Raw genomic sequence first — 20,563 nt, forward strand, 5'->3', positions numbered from 1 at the left:
TTCAGACTCTTAAGAGAGCAACATAAAGTGACAGGGTGTAGTTTGCAATGCACTCACATGCCCTCATAAGTTCGTAGACTTTTGGAGGACAGCCTTCTGGCTGCTCCATGCGGTAGCCCTTCTCCAGCAGGTCATAAACCTGAGACAGGTCAATACCAGGGTATGGAGACATACCGTAGGTGGCAATCTCCCACAGAAGTACTCCAAATGCTAAAGAACACACACAGGCAAAACACATTTAGTCTCAAAAGATTCATGATTTCTAAACATTTTCATAGCATAAATGAGAAACATCTCGATTTGCCAAAAGAGTGAATCACTGAAAGCAGGAGAGAGACTAACCCCAGACGTCTGATTTGATGGAAAAGGTGTTGTAGGCCAGGCTCTCCGGTGCGGTCCACTTGATGGGGAACTTGGCGCCAGCATGAGCTGTGTACGTGTCTCCCGTCATCAGCCGACTCAAGCCAAAATCAGCCACCTTTACCACATGGTTCTCCCCTACTAGGCAGTTTCGTGCAGCCAGGTCCCTGAGAGAGAGGGAGAGAGAGACAGTGTCAAGGAAAGAAAGACATAATTATGTTTTTCTGAATACTAAGTAGATATGCACAACGTGCAATTTAATAGTTACAGTCTGGAGAAGAATTGTGGCATGCTCTCCAAGATTTTTGAGGCCATTTTGAAGGAAAAGAGTGTTTTGTTCATTGCTCTGTATGCTATTTTCTTTTACATATAGACCTTAACTTTTCATTTCATTAATAGCATCTTTTCACTTGCACTGTACTGTGTGTGTGTGTATGTGTGTATGTATGTAATATATATATATATATATATATATATATATATACACATATATACATATATATATATATATATGTGTGTGTGTCAGCAGGGCTATATATATATATATATATATATATATATATATATATATATATATATATATATATATATATATATATATATATATATATATATATATATATATATATATATATATATATATAAAAAGAATAGATACCTGTGAATAAAATTCTTCTTTTCCAGGTATTCCATGGCAGAGGAGATCTGAGTAGCCATGTATAGCAGCACGACGGCATTCACCTCCTCGCGGTCACACTCACGGAGGTAGTCTAGGAGGTTGCCGTGAGGCATGTACTCCGTCACTATGTAGAACGGAGGCTCCAGTGTGCATACACCTGAACAAGTAGAGTAATATTCACTCAGTTTGTAGTTCCTTTGAATCTGACATTATATATAAGCATTGTTGGGAGGGATTCTGGTGTATTAATGGATGTGATTTATCTCAAAGAGCAAAAATGTGGTCAGTGAATTATAATGAATTATGAATGAATTATAAATGAAAGTAAGATATGGCTGATGTGATGAATACTAACCAAGCAGCTGCACTAGATTGGGATGTTTCACTTCTTTCATGACTGCAGCCTCTTTCAGAAACTCCTCCACTTCCATAGTGTCTTCCTATAATGAACAATTCTTTACGATATAAAAGCGGTATGCATATATAATCAGAAGTTATGTATAGATTAAGAAGATGAGACAAACCTTGAGTGTTTTGACAGCAACTGTGAGGTTGTATTTCTTCCAGACACCCACATAGACCTCGCCATACTGGCCTCCTCCTAGCTTGTGCTTCATGGTGATGTCGGTGCGCTCCATCTCCCACTTGTCGTGGATGGGCGAGACTCCGTAGACGGTAGGTTTGTTGCATTTCGGGGCCGGGTAGTGCAGCGTTGTCACCAGACCGTCCGCTACCGTGGAATGATGATGGACCAGCTCGGCTAATGTGCTGAACCTGCTCTCTGAAGTTACGTAGACCTGCAGGAAAGACCGATATTATCCAAAAATTAGTTGACAACTCTGATTACTGTAGGCAGTCCTTCCATGTTCATATAGAAATCATTTGTAGCTGCAATTTTACATTGTTGCAACCTTGCTTAAAATGTGTTAGGAGACTAAACACAAAGTGAATAATTAAACTAAGTTATGAAGCTCTGGAGCTCTCACCTTGCCGTCAGAGGCAGTGTTGATGCGGTAGTGGTAGACTCGGCCCTCGTAGCGCAGTGAAATAGAGAGCTGGCCTGGACTGCTCTCGCTCTCCCTCACTAGGAAGCTGCCGTTGATGAGGCTGCTGAGTAGATACTCGGCTGCGCTGCGAGACACGGGTCCGTGGTACCAGCTGTGCTTCTCCAGACTGTTCACCGGCGTAATGTAGTTACTGGGAACCCAGCCTTGACCGTTCTTAGAGCGAACCTCACTCCACTCTCCATTCTGGTTGTAGCCCAGCACCCTGAGCTTCTCTCCTAAGAAAGACAGTGAGATTTAGGAAAGAGGTTAAAACCTTAATCTGATGAGACCATTCTGTACTTCTGGTATAAAAGATACAATCCCTTAAACTAAGTTAAATATAAGAGAGAGAGAGATTTTGCATTAAACAAGAAGGAATTCAGTAGTGCAAAGCCATTCTCACAAGGAATTACCATCTCTCTGTTCCCTCTGCATCCTTCCCTCACTCTTCTACAGCACTAGTGATTAAGGTGAGAACACTCTCTTTGCTATTAAACTAACATACTCTTCAAGTACCCTAACAGCAAATTAAACCAAATGGCTCAATCGTTTAAAAACCCCAACCCCAGCAGACCAGCTCCTGTTTCTCCTTGTCAGGACCAGACAGACAATATTGGGGCTCTGGCAGACTGTGCTATAGCACAGCAAATATACAGAGAGATTAAAATGCAGCCACTAAGCACTAACTCCCTCGCTCTGATTACGCCAGTCTGTGTTTACCCACCTGCTATGGGGCCAACTGGGAGGATTACAAAATGCTCAGGCATTAGTGTTCACGAGGAGAGTCCACAGTGGCCGCTGTCTCACACTACAAATATTAATCCTATTTACAGCAGCTTGGTATGAGGAGGTGGTGTTAATGTGTAATTAAGAGGACAGGGATTCGTCTGGGTATTGCACTTGGTACAGTGAAGCAAAACAAGATACATGAGGAGAATATAAAAATCACTGGTTTACAAGGCAACTGCTTTCATCATACCTTTCGTGATGCTCAACGTGTTGTCACCACTGGCCACAAAGTCGTAAAGTGCGACAAACAGGTTAGGGTCACTCTCTGCAGCACCCAGCAGGTTCTCCTTTGAGCTCCAACGCACCGCCTCAGTCAGAGCAGACGAGTCCAATCCAAACGGCCTATGAAGGGCCTCTGTTCCAGAGAGAAAAAAGAGAGAGAGATGCGTTTTTTCTTTCTTGTTGACATTCTCATAGAAAAGGAGTGAAAAAGAGAAAAGACGTCAAACACCATTCCTTCAGGGAAGGGCTTAAAGATGACTGAGTCATAAAAGAGGCAAGAAGGAATGAAGAGGTGGAGGAAAATATGATGATGAATGACTGAGCGTGAAGATATGCTGGATGAAGGAAAAAAAAAAAAAGGGTGAAGAATTCGAGTTTCGTGAAAGATAATCAGGATTTATTACATTTTGACTGCTAACAGAATTCAATTCAGAACACTCGCACTGGCACAGACAACCGAGATCTGATCTGAAATAAATATAAACGGTTAAAAAATAAAGATGATAATCCAGTGTCATCTTCTAGAGATTTCCCATATTCCTAAACTGTGAGCAGACCAAGAGTGTACCTGGAAGATTGTAAAAATCCACGTCCTGCTGTTTGGTGATGATCAGTCTATTCCTGTCTTCCTCAAAGCTGCTATGTGACCGTAAAGTATGCAGGGGCATCGTCCTTCAAAAACTTACTCTACACACATATATATTTATAAATATATATATATTCATATATATATATACACAATTATCCAGAAGGGAGCTGCCAAGTACGAGTCTCTGTCTAGAGGAGGTTTTGCTCAGCCTGTCATTTATATATGTACATGGAGCTCAGAGTGGGTGGAGTCAGAGATGCCTTGTTGGAAAAACAGTGTGGTGGAGCTTCAAAGAAAGAAAGAAAAAAAAAAAAAAAAAAAAAAAAAATCACACCACACCCCTTTCTTTCCAGCATGCTTACGTTTCCCCCCTCCTACCTCCACAGCTGTTTGCCAGCCACACATGCATACGCAGACACATGGCTATACACACGCAGGAAGCATGCCTGGGCAGCTGCCCTGTAACCATCATCCTAGTATATGTAAGAGGGGAAAGTGTAGGGAGGGGGAAAAGGACAGCATGGAGAGGTAGAAGAGAGTTAGCGGAGATCTGAAAGGGGTGTAAAAACACGCTGTAGAGAATACAGCTTGACAAAGTTTGTTTTCAGTGTTCTATCCATCCTCCAATAAAAACACAAGCGCAATTAAAAATACTATGGGATGAATGGAGTTCTTGAACACATGAATCCTAACAAAGCAGTATTAAATGTATGAAAGCAGCTGTGTTTATATGGTACTCAGGAAACATCAGCATGTTCATATTACAATCACAGTATCACAGGTCACACGGCCCCAGGCAAAGCTAACGCGTTATAATGTCGAAGCCGCTGCATTCCTCAACACGCAGACAGTTTAACAGACCCGAGGTCCTTCCAGCCGGACATTAATTATGATAACAATCCTAAAGTAAGCACTAGCTGAAGATGAAACTTCATCCGACTAGTAAACTGTATAAGGAAGCGCATGTTAGTGCTACGAAGAATCTAAAGGAACATGCTCACACCAGCGCTCACCACACCTTTGTTTCGGAGAAGCACACAATGAACTCCTCTCCCCTTCATCTGACTCAGCCACAGCTCCCAGTACATGGTCCCATTAAAGTCCAAAGCTGATCCACGGGTTGTTTGAAGCCTGAAGCTGTAATCCAGGAGGCTCGCTACGGACACAGACCTCTTTCAGACAAGAAATGACCCACTTTTCACTGAGGCACTTGGAGCATCAATGGTGGTCTTTGATGTGGCTCAGACCTCAGAATTTCCAAGTAAGCTCCTTGAGAGTTAAACCACGATGGACTCAGGGTCTACATGGTGGCTGCTCCAGAGCAAACACGTGCAAGTGAGTCTGCGAGAAACAAACACTCATGTGGAGGGTCTTGGTGTAGATCTCGAGGGAAAATGTGTGTGTGTGTGTAAGGGGGCAGTGCGTTTCACAAACTGGTGGGGGCCGACTGTTAGCCGTGGCAGATGTCTACATTTCTCCAACCGCACATCCACTTGTGATAGAGAGAGTGTGAGGAAAAGGAGAGAGAAAGTGAGTGTGAAGTGTGGAGTGTGATCATGAGACATGAGAGGGAACAAGAAGTTCAGAATACAGAGACGTGGCTTGGGAGTTGATCGTGATTAACCAAGAAGTTAAGAGGTCTCCTCTCATTAAAGCATGCGTTTTCCTGTAATTTCCGGCTCTTAGAACATTAGCAGACGTTTACTAGAACAGGATTCTCAATTATTAACACCATCTGCAGTCAGACAACCTAAAAGGACCCCACCATACGGAAAGGAAAACCTCAGGAGGGATTCGAATGGAAAATAATTGAAGAGCTAACAGGGAAAAGATAATGAACATGCTCACAGCACAAACTAATGGAGTATTTTATGATCAAAGTCGGGTGAATGACATCAGCATCACGGACCAAAGGCCAAAGAGCTTATAACAGACATTCCTGTACAGGCATTAGCCATTTCCAAAAGGTTCAACCTTACAGTTGTATGCCCTGCTAAGAGGACGTGTCTGGAAGGGCTGATCTAAAACACTTGCCCTGCATGAGGACGGGGCATGACGTGTGCCAACCGAGTGTGCTGGCCAGCACATGTCTTGTGTGTGCATAGTGTAGGAGATGCCACACAGGACAGCTGGGACAGGAGCATGAGGGAAAAGGGGGGGCTGAATGTTGATCTGAATGAGGACATTGATCCCCTTCCTGATCTGAGCCTCATGCACAGCTGCTGGGGTCAAGACAGCTGAAGCAGCACCTCTGTAAATCCTTCAGACACTGGCATGCTGTCATCCATATGCCTAAACAAAGTATTAAGAGTGCAACAGTTTGCAAAAATGCATGTTTAAATATGGTATAGCAGGGTTAGGATTAGATTTACATTTCTGGCATTTGGCAGACACCCTTATCCAGAGCGACTTGTTTGTTTATTTTTTTTATACAACTGAGCAATTGAGGGTTAACGGCCTTGGTCAGGGCCCCAGCAGTGGCAGCTTGTTGGACCTGGGATTCATACTCACGACCTTCCAATAAGTAGTCCAGCACCTTAACCACTAAGTTACCACATCCCCATATCAATACGATTCCATTTTCTATACAGCAAATCATCTTACTTCTCAGTTTATATTTCAGTTCTGCTGAGCGTCTAAGAAGTCTTACGTGCAATTCTGTCTGCATTGGTCTCAGGTTATCCTGGTGGGCGGGACAGCATAACTGTCTCCCCTGTCAATCACAGTCACACCAGCCAATCATGGGCATATCTGCGAGCTCGTGCATGTGAAAAAGAGCATTTAGCTCATTCCTCTGAACGTTATATTGTACATATATATGTCCTGTACTGCAGCAGAATGAACAGGTGAACAGTGGCTAGCTTTGTGTACCTGGGAGCAAGGTGGTGTTAGACTGGTTGGTGTTTATCAGTAGTTCAGTGGTTAAGACAATAGACTTCTGTTTGAAGTTCAAATCACAGAAATGCCTAGGGTTAGGGTTACTCCTGGGCCTTTGAGAAAGACCCTTAATCCTCAACTGATGCTCAGTTGTATAAATAAGATAAATAACTTACTCTGGATAAGAGCATCTATCTAAATGATAGCAGAGCCGGCAAGTGGGTGACATTTGCAGATGACCAAACTAGGGTGAAAATGGGGGATTTACAAAGGTTTCAGTAACAATTTTGGCACGTGTATGTTAATAAATGGCAAATCTCTTGTAAATTTCTGAGATGTGTGCATGGCACAATTGATTTGCATTTAGCAACACCCACAAAACTCCATATAAAAGCTCACACAGCTGAAATGATAAGCCTCAGGCAAAAACAGAGTTCCTCAGAGATGGAAGAAAAAATATTTTGATTTGTATTTATGACAATAATAAAAAAAAAAAAAGCTTCGACATTGCAAAGCACTTGAAAGGCGAAAATCTGTAGAAAATCCGTAGGGAAAAGGTGAAGCAGATGTGAATTATGGGAAGTGAAGAGAAAATAATGCGCCCAAGTCACTGTGGATGTTAACCACATCATGTCTTTTTTAAGGGAAAAACTCCCTTAGATGGTAAGAGGAAGAAACCTTGAGAGGAACCAGACTCAATCGTCATCTTCCTTACCCCAAGGTGAAGTTGTCTGTGTCTCATGTCAGAAAGCCCTGGTACCCTGCATGCTGCCATATTAGAAAAACAGAAGTGTGTCTCTCTGCAGGAAGCACATTAGGGATCATATGGCACATTGCGGCTCGAGACAGTTAGTACTAGCTCTCAAAGAGCTGTACAGAATTAAAAGTAGCAGCCTTGGCAAAACAAGACTAGTTAATTGAACAGACTTAAAGTTATTGATTTATGTTGGCTTGCTTTCTTATTATTTTAGATTTAATCAATGCTATTAATATGAAATGACTGGGATTCACAAAACGTTAAATGTGTGTCAAGTTAAATGATTTGAAATTTATCAATTAAATTTGTTCATCTGCCTGGTGCACGAGTACGACACAAACGTTTTTCCAAATTTCCGGAATTTTCATGAATACCAAACTGCTTTGGTCACATGATTTCCAAATGAATCCAGTCATATCCAGTCTGATAAAGAAGACCCTTTTTGAGCACCTTTATAGCCCATGCAAATGAATCAGCATCCTGAGGAATGCAGACCGCTTCCTGTGTGATGGGTTCACGCTTGATTGACTGCGTCATATACAGCTCCCCAAAGAGCTTAACCACAGAGACCGCTCTTATGACGATGCTACAGAAACACAATCTTTCTCTCTGAGCTTTGTGTCAGAAACCTTAATTAGGGTGAGCATCTTTTATCCCACTCTAGTAAGTTTTGGATAGTCATGGGTAGTCACATCCGTAGGGCTTTATCAGGTCTGTTGAATTGTTGAATAATCCCCAGTGTTTCAACACCATGATTCACATCTGTAGCATAAGAGTCACGTAACACCAGTCTGGAAATGCGAACTGGCGTCAAATTCCAGGATAAACATGTCAACAGGTATAGAAAGTAGGTGATAGGCGTCACAGCCTTTTCCCTTATTTAGCGATGGCTTTTCCAGTTTGACGTTCGGATTTAGCTAGACAGCCCGAAGCTAAGGAATCGGACTCTGTTGGTGCTTGCGTTCCATAAAACAGGACTATCTCTGACATTTTTTGCTGTAAAAAAAAAAAAAAAAAAAAAAAAAAAAAAGCCCTATTGGGTGAACCACTAGCTTTTCTCAAACGTCTGTTGACCAGCACTTTGTCCATGATCAAGGAATAGTCTGGTGGTGCAGCTTCTAATAATTTGTCCAGACATTACTTAAAGGTTTAGTATAAACCACTGTTTTATTGTAATATTTCTACATGGCATAGACGTCCACATTGTTAAGGCATTCTGCTGTTTTCAAACCATTTCCAGTTGCCTTGGGAAGGCATTTAAAGTCTTTTACATCAAAGACCCTCAGTTGTCACCCCTGCATTTGATTTATGCAGAGAAGCAAAAAAGAATATTAAGATATTAAAGTAAGTTGACCAAGTTGCCATTTCATTACAGTTACGATTACTGTAGCATGTTTTAATTTTGCTGGGGTCTGGACATGACATTGCTTATCAGTAGACTGTCCTGAATGGATACAGACACTGATTTGAAGGTTGGATAGACACCGATTTGAAGGTTTTTATCAGAAGCAGGTCCACAAAATCTCTGACATTATGATTTAGCACTCAAAAAAGAAAGGGTAATCATGCCTTGCCAGCTAGCTAAGCTAATTTTGAATATGTCAAAAGCAAGAGAATAACACACTGGTATGCTGTGAGCTTCAAGATGTCCTCTTGTCTTCAAGACGTTGGTAGATTCTTTGAAGCAGGGCCACGTTTCTCAGTTTCTAGTGAAAAGCCTACCAAGTATAGACCAGATCAGCAGGTTATTTTTTGCACATTTGCATTATAGCTTGTCGTACCTCTTTAACATGCTTGTATTTGTAAAATTCTCCATGGGTTCGTACCCCAAGCACAAGGCTTTCTATTTAATTCAGGTACAACTCTGTACTACCCAGGCTGTGGTAAATCTCCAGTTAGCGATTCTGACTATTTGAGTTTTTGGTTGTTCAATACAGGTATAAGATCATTCCTAAAAGGTGTGATGAAATAGTGTACACCCCATTTCAAACTCTTTTAACATATGTTAAATCCTGCATTCTCCACTACTGAGTAGGCTCTCACATCTGCAGCTAGAAAACGTTGTAACCGCAGTCATGATGACTTTATCCCAGACCAAACCATCCAGTAAAAGCTGCCTGAAGTCTGTTGGGAAACTATGTTGCATGGTAGTTGTTTCATGTTCCACTGACTGGTGATGGAGTGCTGATGTCTTTCACCAGATCTGAAGTAAGAACAGCCCCAGAATCCACTTCAGAGAGGGTCCCAGCTTGAATAAGTAAAAAACTTTTAGAATCAGATATGGAAAGACCACATAGGATATTGTTGTAACTCTCTCACACACACACACACACACAGTGAGGCATGGCAACAACCTGCATGAGAGGAAAAACATCCTGCGTCTACAGGTTTTCCAGATGGAGCTTGCGGGATCCCTGCCTCGATGCAGGTCAGAAGCCTAAAAGTTTGAAAAGTTGGACTCCCAGTGTGCCTTAACCACTCTACAGTCCCTAAAACATCTTCTCGAAGTGCATCCACAACACGGTACTCAGTTCAGTCTCTGTACTCTATCGCCTGTAATTTAATGCACGGAACCATTTATTTCCATTTTCTTAAAATACATCAGCTTTATAGATCGGCTTTCTGAACACGTACACCCAGAACAGAAAAGGAGAATCAGCGAAATCCTGCTAGAGGTTACTTAATCATTTCTCACCGTCACATCATAAAGCGTGTTTCTGCAGGATAAACAGAAACGCTGAGTAAGAAGGGAAAACAGAGGATTTCAGTAACAAGGGAAGCAGTGAAATCCTTAAAATACTACTTGCACTTAATAACACCAACAAAGTAGATTTCATGAACCTCAACTCCACTTTCAGTGACAACTTCATACTAATGTAGCACAATAACATCATATTCATGCTCCATACTCGGAGGTGAGAAAGGAGGATGTTATGCTATCAGAGCACTGAAGGGATGCTGAAGCACGGCATGATGACAAGCAAACATCCTGTCCGCATGCCTCTTTATCTAAACCTGCGCTCCGTGAACGAGCCAAACACGGAGCTTCTGACTATCACAATGCAGCCAAAGTATTTTTAGCTACAGAGTATTACAAAACAATCAAGCCTTAAATGCCTTCTGAATGACCAGACTGCAGACACACAGAGGAAGCACCGAACAATGATTCCCTCAGAGAATAGACCCGGATGAGAAAGTCCACTGCAAAAGAATGACTGTTTACTTGAAGGACCTTATTCATCCCTTAGTAATAAAATTAATTAATGAACAAGTAAAGAGGAAACCAACTAAAGTGGTTTTCTCTTTAATACTCCAATAAGCATGGTCACTTCAGGGAAAGCCTGGTCTTGCACAGGTCACTACTGCTGCAGTAAATTATGACGCCAAACATCTATTCAATTTTATTTGTACAGCGCTTTTAACAATGGACATTGTCTCAAAGAGGCTTTACAGAACATAAGAAATATAGTACAAAATGTTCAAGATCAATATTCGAATTTATGTGTATTAATCCCTAATGAGCAAGGCTGAGGCGACTTTATGGCAAGGAAAAACTCCCTTAGATGGTAAGAGGAAGAAACCTTGAGAGGAACCAGACTCAAAAGGGAACCTCATCCTCATTTGGGTGACACCGGAGAGTGTGACATCTGTAATAAACTGCCAACCAATCACACGGACGGTTTATTTTGAAACAGAGCACGTTTCGTATGAAACAATGGTAATGTGAAATGTGTAATGTTTTTTTTTTACATTTTGGTGCAGTGTTGTATGTATATTTGTGAGGTCATAAGATGAGCGCAAATGCATATTATATTTTATATATATATATATATATATATATATATATATATATATATATATATATACATATATATATATATATATACATATATATATATATATATACATATATATATATATATATATATACATATACACACATACACACACACACATATATATATACACACACATACATATACACACACACATATATATATATATATATATATAACAAAAGTATAATTGCATGCATTGTTTCATGGATGGATTATGATGAACATGTGCTACTATTATGTAGCTCCTTAATGCACAAGCCAGTGGACACAACAGCCAAGAAAATCCAAAGTGATAAGAACAGATTTATCATCCTCCCACATATTCATTATAAATCATAGAGAAGAAACAGGACCGTGTTGAGCGTTAGTACTGTGGCACAAAGCAGCCAAATGAGTGAAGTTACTTATTAGGGAGAAACATTACATATACTCCGATCAAGCATAACATTATCACCATTGACAGGTGAAGTGAATAACACTGATGATCTCCTCATCATGGCACCTGTTAGTGGGTGGGATATATTAGGCAGCAAGTAAACATTTTGTCCTCAAAGTTGATGTGTTAGAAGCAGGAAAAATGGGCAAGCGTAAGGATTTGAGCGAGTTTGATAAGGGCTAGACGACTGGATCAGAGCATCTCCAAAACTGCAGCTCTTGAGGGGTGTTCTCGGTCTGCAGTGGTCAGTATCTATCAAAAGTGCTCCAAGGAAGGAACAGTGTTGAACCGGTGACAAGGGTCATGGGCGGCCAAGGCTCATTAATGCACATGGGGAACGAAGGCTGTCCTGTATGGTCCGGTCCAACAGACGAGCTACTGCTGCTTAAATGGTCGGTGTATCATGATAAGTTTAAAATACATTTAGGACTCAACCCTCAATATTCTCTGTCTCTTGAAGCCTTGTGGACGTTTAGAGCCTTGGTCTGAGAATCCATGGCCTTGAACAATGTTTGTGTTTGTAGCTGTCACTTGTGCAACAGCTGAGCTGGGTGATGACACAGCCTCAGGTATGTCAGCTCCTTCTCAGTATCCACTCACTGGAGAACCGCCAAAATCCACCACAAAGATTACACTATAACTATATCATACGACTTACACAGCCTGGAACTGTATCAGGTATCAGTTCAAATACATGTTTGTTGAGTATGGTGTAGATACATTGTCATGCCAACAGGAGATGATACAAAATAACATACGGAACTTCCCAAAAACAGCAACTAACAAAAAAAGAGGAACTGCTGCATCTTCCTTCCGTTTCTAGCGATGCGACAAAATGCAAACAAATTCCAGAGCAAAAACTTTTCAGCTCTGTAATACACTCGTTTTTAAAACAATGGCTTAAGCTATTTTTCTTCAGCATCTCTATTAGTATCACTTGTATTAGTGTGGAATGAAAAATTAAACATGCACTATATTGCCAAAAGATTTGGGACATCTGCCTTTACATGCACATGAATGTAATACAGAGTTGGCCTGCAGCTATAACAGCTTCAGCTCTTCCTGGAAGGCTTTCCACAAGATTTAGGGGTGTGTTTATGGGAGTTTCCTCCTTTCCTTCCTCTAGAAGCACATTTGTGAGGTCAGGCACTGATGTTGGACGAGAAGGTCTGGCTCGTAGTCTCCGCTCTAATTCATCCCAAGGGTGTTCTATCGGAATGAGGTCCGGACTGAACTCGCTTATGGACCTTGCTTTGTGCACTGGTGTACAGTCATGTTGGAACAGGAAGGGGTCATCCCCAAACTGTTCCTGCAAAATTGGGAGCATGAAATTGCCCAAAATGTCTTGGTATGCTGAAGCATTAAGTGTTCCTTTCACTGGAACTAAGGGGCCAAGCCCCTTGATTTGGAGGGGTGTCCCAAAACTTTTGGCAATATAGGGTAGCACCTTTCATCGCAAAACTCATAAAACTCAGAGTGCATTGCTGCACAAATCTAGCACCCCTTATTGCTTATTCTTTAATTTGTGTCAAGCAATACTTGAACACGAGTATGAAAAAAAAAAAAAAAAAACAGGATCAAGACACCCCTAAGGCTGCCTACAGATTTTCAGTGGAAAAAAAACTGCTTTGTGCCGATGAAGCCATCGCCTCCCCACAGAGACAGCAGAGCCACTTTGCCTGCAGGCTACACAACCTTGGATTTCCTTCCTTGGCGGCACTTAAAAGCTTGCTCGGATTCACCTCTGACCCAGTTTCCACCAACCTCTTTAAAGAGCAACCAAAAAGAGCCCTCATACGAGATGTACCAAAGACGTGACACACTCGTTATACTGCAGGAGCATCTAATTATCTTGAAATCCAAAGATATCTTCTATAAAGCTATACTACACATAGAAACAGGAACAGCAGTTTTGTTTGTCACAACAGAGCATCCATTCTCTGGATTTAAATACATGCTCGACTGAGAAAGGACGAGCACTCTGAACGAGCTACGATATCAAAGAACAACGTTTTGCAAAAAGCTTATCGTCTCTATGCCTCATAATACAGTTACAAGAAAATGCTCTGAAAGACAACAGTCTGGTGACACAAGACAGAAAACCCTGAGGCACTAAAGTGCACAGCCTAAAGTGGTGAGCCTCTTTCGGTTTGCTAAGTGGATGCATGCTCATGATGCCATTCAGTGCCTATCAGTCTGACTAAGAAGACCAACTAGTTATGCACCGGGGTATAATGGGGGAAGAGCACCCAAAGCCATTTACCCCAGCGCTTCTCTCTCATAACAGCTGAATATCCCACATCATCAGGGGCACTAATGAGGTGTCCCACATGTTCACTTTCTCAGCTTAATGGAACCCTGGATGAGCCACTCCTCTTTCCTGGCTTCCAATTACCATAAGGATAAGTATCTTCCGATATTTCCGTTATTGATTTTTCACTTTCAAATGCAAACCCATTCCGTTCGGACAGTATTATGAGAACCTGACGTATCTGTAGAGTAAAATGACAGTCGCTTTTCTTTTTTTGAGCATGAGCTATCCTTACTGAAACTTCTATGCCAAGACAATCGTCTTCTGGATAATTAGAGGTACACAAAACCAGGTTGCGGTCACCAGTAGAGCCACAGGGACGGCCTGTTAGTTTGGCCCTGTGTGTTTTTCTTCAGAGGAAGGCCAAAAAGAGCCACCCGGGTACCAAAGGCAGATTTCATGAGGTTAACTTGTCCACGCCCACTAGATTTTAAGAGTGGCTGCCAGGGTTGGTTTAAAGCCTGTCAGCTGGCAGAAACTGAGACTGAACCGGACTCTACTGATACTGAGGTGAAGACGGCATCAACCCCAGAAGACACTTCTCAAGGCACGGCTCATCTCGGCAGGGTGATTGGGCTACAGGGAAAGTCCAAGCCAGGATCGTGTTGAGATAGTAAACATATAGCTTGCCCATCTTCGGCTACCAGGTGATGCGGACGCTGTTTGCACGGGCGTGGCTCTTGTAACATGAGCATGCAGATCAACTACTATGTTTATTGTGACAGAATGGGGGTCTGTTACGTTTAGGGAAAACTAAACTTCCTTTATACTGTATAACAAAATTCAACATGGCACACAGTGACAAGTGAAAAGTCATTCAGACAGCGAGAGATACTCAAATTATAAAGCTTAGGGACATTCTGGCCAGTCCGGAGCAACTGGAAACCTGTCTCCTGCCCCAGTAACAGCCAAATTGTAGTGTGTAGCAGACTCAGCAGGAGCAAATTATCTTGTGAACCTAGGTCTTGGCATCGAAAAAAGAAACAGGACAGAACGCATGTTGTTAATTTGTCTTAATGTTTGGGGCTTGGTTCGGTTTTTCAGCTATAATAAGTGCTTTATTTAAACCTAGGTCTAAACCAGAGTGTGGTATCACAGTGGATTAAACATACAGTCAAACAATCAAACAGGCATAAACTATATTTGGGTAGCACAAGACACAAATTAGATAAGGCTAGATTGCTAGATATGGCTAGATTGTGGTTAGGATTTGAGGTGAATTCTGGTTTAAAGCACTAGCATGACAAACAATAGATCTATTGAAACATGGTCATTACAATAAGTAACAAATTTCATGGATTTGGCATAAGCATTAGTTTTATTCAAGTGTATAAACAGGCTGCTGGCTGGTATCACAGAGTTTAAATGGGATGCTCTGTAAAACTTTCCATCCAACTCATTTCAGCCACTGATCTGGCCCAGTTGGCAAAATATTTCATACGCTGCTGCCTTAATGGCACGCACGAACTAGCGTGGAAAAGGGTGATCTATAGTCTTGCTGATCAAAATGTCCTAGACCATCTATTTCCAGAAGGAAGGACAGAATGAAAAATGGTTTCTAAGGGGAAGCATTGCAGTTGGATAGATCAGCATTATACTGCTGTTCCCTTACTGCAATGACTCAACTCAAAGATGCTGGTCATGTGAGAAAGAGGAAACAAGGAGAAACTAGTGCGGGTCAGCAAGTTTCATTTAGAGTTGCACTGCCCGATTTCCTGCACCGTGGACAGAAATAGATCGATCCATGGGTTGCTGAGAAGCGGGTTCTTCATAACTTTTATAAAAATACTGTCGGCGTAAACAGATAGACCAATTTACCTTAAAAGCATTGAATGAATTATTTCAGAATGGATAAATTGCTGGCTGGATAACAAAACTACACTTCTACATGAAGGAACTAACATTTTAACCCAGAACAAAATGATCTTCAGTTACTGGAACTGAATTACCAGTCCTGAGGAAGTTGGTAAGCAAATCAGAGTGTTCTTTGTAGTGTTGCGGATGAAGAAACTCTGAGTCTCTAGAAGTCCGTGCATCATGGGAACTGGCATGAGAAGCTAGCCACAAACAGCAGGCAACGACGAAGCATATGATATCATGGCCACAGAGAGATTAACTAACATGAGCACTTAAGATCCTGGACATTCAGGATATTAAACTTCTACTTACTTTCACTCACTCCTTTTGTCTCTAGAGGCAGCGATATGAAAAATATAAAGCTTTTAGACTCCAGATCTGGCTCACTCATACCTGAACAGTTGGTTGTCCAAGGTTTCCACATCCTCCAGAAACGATAATCGCCACACTCGCTCTCATCAAACTTCTTGTGTGTCAACTGCCATTGTGTCGTAATTACAGACTGACCGACACTCTCTCCGACAGAGAACTGGGGTATGCAATCGTCACCGTGGGTGTGTTTAAAGGAACAATCCATTCTGAATGATTTGCACATTAACCCTTATATTTAACATGTGATCTCTGGTGATGCCCAAGATCATTCTTTTGGTTGAAACTATTTTTCCCATCAGATTTGACTCATTTTGTCTCCTACACAACCCCCAATGCTTTTTAACAGTGTCAGTGGGAATCAGCTATTGTATTATCGCTACCTAAGAGTAAGCAATGCAGCAGCGCTTTAGTTCTTTAGTCTATCAGCGTGCTCACCTCCTCATCTGGGAACTCTCTTCAAACAGATCAGATTCCAAAAGCTTCAACTTTCGTGTGAATCCTTATTGAAGCTCACTAACCAGCCGAGGAAACACACATCCCCAAAACTTTCAGCATGTTGTGTGAACACAAAGTGAGAAATGGTCCAGTTTTGTAATGAGAAATAAGTAGCATTTATTTGGATGGGAAACATTCATTCAAACTGTGGAAAGATGGGGAAAAAAGTCAGTGGAAAAGAAAGCGTCATGGTTTGGGGATGTTATCTGCAGTGGGAACTGGGCCTCCTATACAGGCATGTAGCAGGGTGAATGCAAATATTTATCAGAACCTCCTTTAACATCTCCTTCCTTCCCTGCGAGCATCCCCCAATCAGCATGCAGTATAAAGCCCCATGTCACATGGCAGCATGAGTAAAGCAGTTCCCTGAAGGTAAGAACACTTAAATAATAAAACGGCCAAGCCCAGAGTTCCTGACATAATCCCTACTGAAAATCCTTCTGGAACCAAGTTATTGCTAAGAAAAACCCGCCATAATTCCCAAACGACTGGAAGAAGATTGGCCCAAGATCACTCCAGAGCAGTGTGAGAAACTAGTGATGTCCTGCAGGATGCAGATGTGGCCTCTACACTTCCTACTAATTTTTCACAGCTGTAACCCTCCAAAATTGTAGCTGTAATCTCCTTTCGTGCTACTATGGTAACAGTCCTCTAATTTTGATGACTGTGTTTTCCAACATACATTTTTTTTGTTGAAATGTCTTGGGTATTTTGTAAAACATGCACAGCTGGTTTGATTTCCACTCAATATTAATAAAAGGAAAATATTTAAGCTGTTTAACTTCCACTTTATTATTTGCTGTGTACAGTAATGATGTGCAGTTGTTTAGGCAGAATAAACTTATAATTAGTGTTTGGGCAAAAACAGGCAACTATCATGATCAGCGTTATCTATCTAACAACCCTGTTATCTATCAGTCTTATGCACACAGAGCTACCATAAACGCGTATTAATTAAAAAAATAATAATAATTAGATCTCAATCAAGCCCAAAAGCATCTAGCTATGCAGCACAAATGTGTACCTAAAGGCAGAGCTGTCTGCTTATAGCATGACTCTGTATCTGAGGTTCTCCTAGAACTCTCCAACTAATCTGCAACATCACTCATTCTGACCGATGAGTCGATGAAGGCTCAGTCCTCCCGGAAACAGAGTCATCAACCTGCGCAATTTACTCACCTGTATTACATCACGCAGGAAACAAAACACATGCCCCCACAGTGCAGTACTCACAGACTACAATTCCTATCTGTCCTTACAGCATTCCTCACTTGCCTTCGAACCTACAGAAAAATATCACAATGAAGGCACTCTACTGTTACGTCTAGAGCACTGGATCTCAAGCTGGGGGTACAGGAACCCGCATGATGGAAGCGTTGGTGTATATATTGTTTACATGTTCTACTAATTAGTTTAATCCAAACCACAAAACATATTTACTTAGAAATAATATCGACTTGGACTTTGGGTGTACATAGTTACATAAAATGAGCCTTATATTTGAACAGTTTGGTTATGTTTCTAAACCAATTTGCACTGAGGGAGTCTTTGGAATTAGTGTTCCCGGTTGCAAAAACAAACCGATTTGACCGCAGTCAATTAGTGTTGCATCAGTTTCTGGAATAATAATAATAATAATAATAATAATAATAATAATAATAATAATAAAAAATCATGAATACTTTACTGCTTCAATTAATGTGCTTCCAGAGCAGAGGCTCATTTCTTGGAAACCTGGTGAGTCAAGCAGACACACAGGTCATGGTCATTGCAGGGCAGGATTCTGTTCGGTCCTGTTCCCCTGCGTGTGCTAGACAAACGGTAGGTTTTTACTGAGCGCCGGAGTATTCATTATCTTACATAACACAACATGTTCAGGCTGAACCTAGTACACTACACAATAGTGTTAATTACATATATAAACATAGCCTGAAACAGCGACATTTCACACAAACAACCTACTAACAACTTTGCAGTGTAAACCTGATGTTTAAGAAATTAAAAAAAATACATTATACACACACTTTCCATGACCTGATTTAGACAGAAAGTGTCAAACACATATCTGAGATTTCTCATCACCTTTTTTAAAAATCAGGAGTGTTCTTGCACTTATACTCATACTAACAATTCGTTTAGAAGCAACAACAAAAGATTGCACAACATAAAGTGTTTGCACGTTCCCCTGAAGAGTCGTTACAAAAATGTTCATCTAACAGTCCGACAGTCCCGGACTACTAACAAGCCGCTGCAAGAACAAGGCTGATGAAATATGAGAAGGTATGACTTGTTTGTTCGTGGTGTTTTGTTCGTTGTTAGGCGAGACGAAGAAAGAGTACAAATAATTACGAGGGTGCACCGAATAACCAGTAAAACACATGAAAAGCATTGGCTAACTGGTATAGAATGGGCTAACAGGGCTTAAGCCACCCTGTCTGTCGAAAGATATAAAGATAACAATAGGAGGATTACTTTTGTTTGGTTTTTTTGGCATCTGCATCAGTGTTAGGACTGATTTATTTCGGATTGTTGCTGAACCAAAGAACCACAAATGGAGAATAAATAAATAAATAAGCTGAATGAACAGTATGAGGAAGTGAGGCTTAACGGTCATGTCAGGTGATTACACAGCGATTGAGGACACAGGTTTCAAAATACAGTTGCATATGTAGGAACACCAGATGGAAAAATAATTACAGTAAAATGACAAAAGTTCAGATTACAGAACGTTTTTTCTTTAATTAAACATGGTTGCGCCTTTCCCTGTTATTCAGAGGAAACACTGCATGAACCCATCAAGATGGCAGATGAACATGAAATACTGCATTTCAGAAGCGTTTGAGTTTGTCACCCTTAATATTTTCAATCCATATTAGATCTAATCAGCATCAAATCCAATTTGACATGACAGACACGTGTCCAGAAATCAGATTTCCACCGATATACACACGTGACATGAATCCAACTGAAAAAGGGTCAGTTATGTTTTACTGAGACTATAGAAAATAAAAAATGAACAGGATTTGAGAATAGTCTATGCTGATGATTTAAGACAAGCGTATCATTAGCAGTTATCTGATAATGGATCAGAGCACGAATCGCTTATGCAAGGAAAATAATTCGATAAACAAATACATTTTGCTTGTCAGTTACACCAGCAGTGTAAATAATTACTGCCAGATGGAAAAGTGAGCCGTGGTTTAGTTACGGATGAGAACGATCCACCCACACAGAAGCACTTATTCACCATTTACACTCCAGTCCACAGACACACTCTCAGACCAGCCCTGATCATGTCTTCATTACTGTCTCTTACTCCGAAACAGCGTCTCTACTTAAAGCATCTTTACAGGAAGAGGACCAGAGACCGTTGGTTCCTGGTACTAAACAGAGATGTAATTATTCTCTGAACCTCTGCTATTGTTTACACGCAAAAGCAGGCTTATGCAAAACAGTGGTGTTCCCTCTATCTCCACCCCCACCAGAGGCAAATCATTTCCTTTCCTCTCACTAATCCGCACTGTGGCAAGGGGAGATCAAGAAGAGCTACCCCAGGGAGGACCAGAGGGGCGCAATGAAGTGAGATTAAGGCAGAACACCTATTATTATTTATACCGCTCACTGTACAAGCCAAGATCAAAAACAGGGAAGATGATCATTTTGTAAATGCTCATTTAACTGGTGATCTGGCTCTCTCATGCCCCCTGCTGTCCTGTAGATCAGAGTTCATTTCAAATCCTTTCGATCCAATTCATCTTTTTTTTTTTTCTTCTTTAATGCTGGAGTTTATCTGCTTATGCTTTGGACATCCCGAGACGCACAAATTATCTGCCGCTTGATGGCTTCATGAGAATACATTACGGTGACGTAAGGCTGGTTTATTGTTATTATAAATAATAGAGAAGCACATTTCAGTAATGCATTCATCAACACA

At 41.2% G+C, this 20,563-nt stretch overlaps 1 protein-coding gene across 3 annotated transcripts in view; it reads right to left on the reverse strand.

Moving 5' to 3' along the window:
• The window catches only part of abl2 (c-abl oncogene 2, non-receptor tyrosine kinase), a 33,114-nt gene that overhangs the window by 7,202 nt on the left and 5,349 nt on the right, over positions 1-20,563 (reverse strand). Inside the window, exons 1-8 of one of the 3 annotated variants that reach the window (XM_058389512.1) lie at positions 16,156-16,354; positions 3,065-3,229; positions 2,026-2,321; positions 1,564-1,836; positions 1,395-1,479; positions 1,019-1,196; positions 343-527; positions 58-210 (exon numbers count right to left, since the gene is read on the reverse strand). In XM_058389512.1, the coding sequence (XP_058245495.1) occupies positions 58-210; positions 343-527; positions 1,019-1,196; positions 1,395-1,479; positions 1,564-1,836; positions 2,026-2,321; positions 3,065-3,229; positions 16,156-16,339 (1,519 nt within the window). In that variant the 5' untranslated portion in view covers positions 16,340-16,354. Of the gene's footprint in view, positions 1-57; positions 211-342; positions 528-1,018; positions 1,197-1,394; positions 1,480-1,563; positions 1,837-2,025; positions 2,322-3,064; positions 3,230-3,664; positions 3,867-16,155; positions 16,355-20,563 lie in introns of those variants that run through there. The other 2 variants (XM_058389513.1, XM_058389511.1) reach the window with 2 other exon arrangements.

The sequence above is a fragment of the Hemibagrus wyckioides genome, linkage group LG05 (genome assembly GCF_019097595.1).
Source record: "Hemibagrus wyckioides isolate EC202008001 linkage group LG05, SWU_Hwy_1.0, whole genome shotgun sequence".
NCBI classification, from domain to species: domain Eukaryota; kingdom Metazoa; phylum Chordata; class Actinopteri; order Siluriformes; family Bagridae; genus Hemibagrus; species Hemibagrus wyckioides.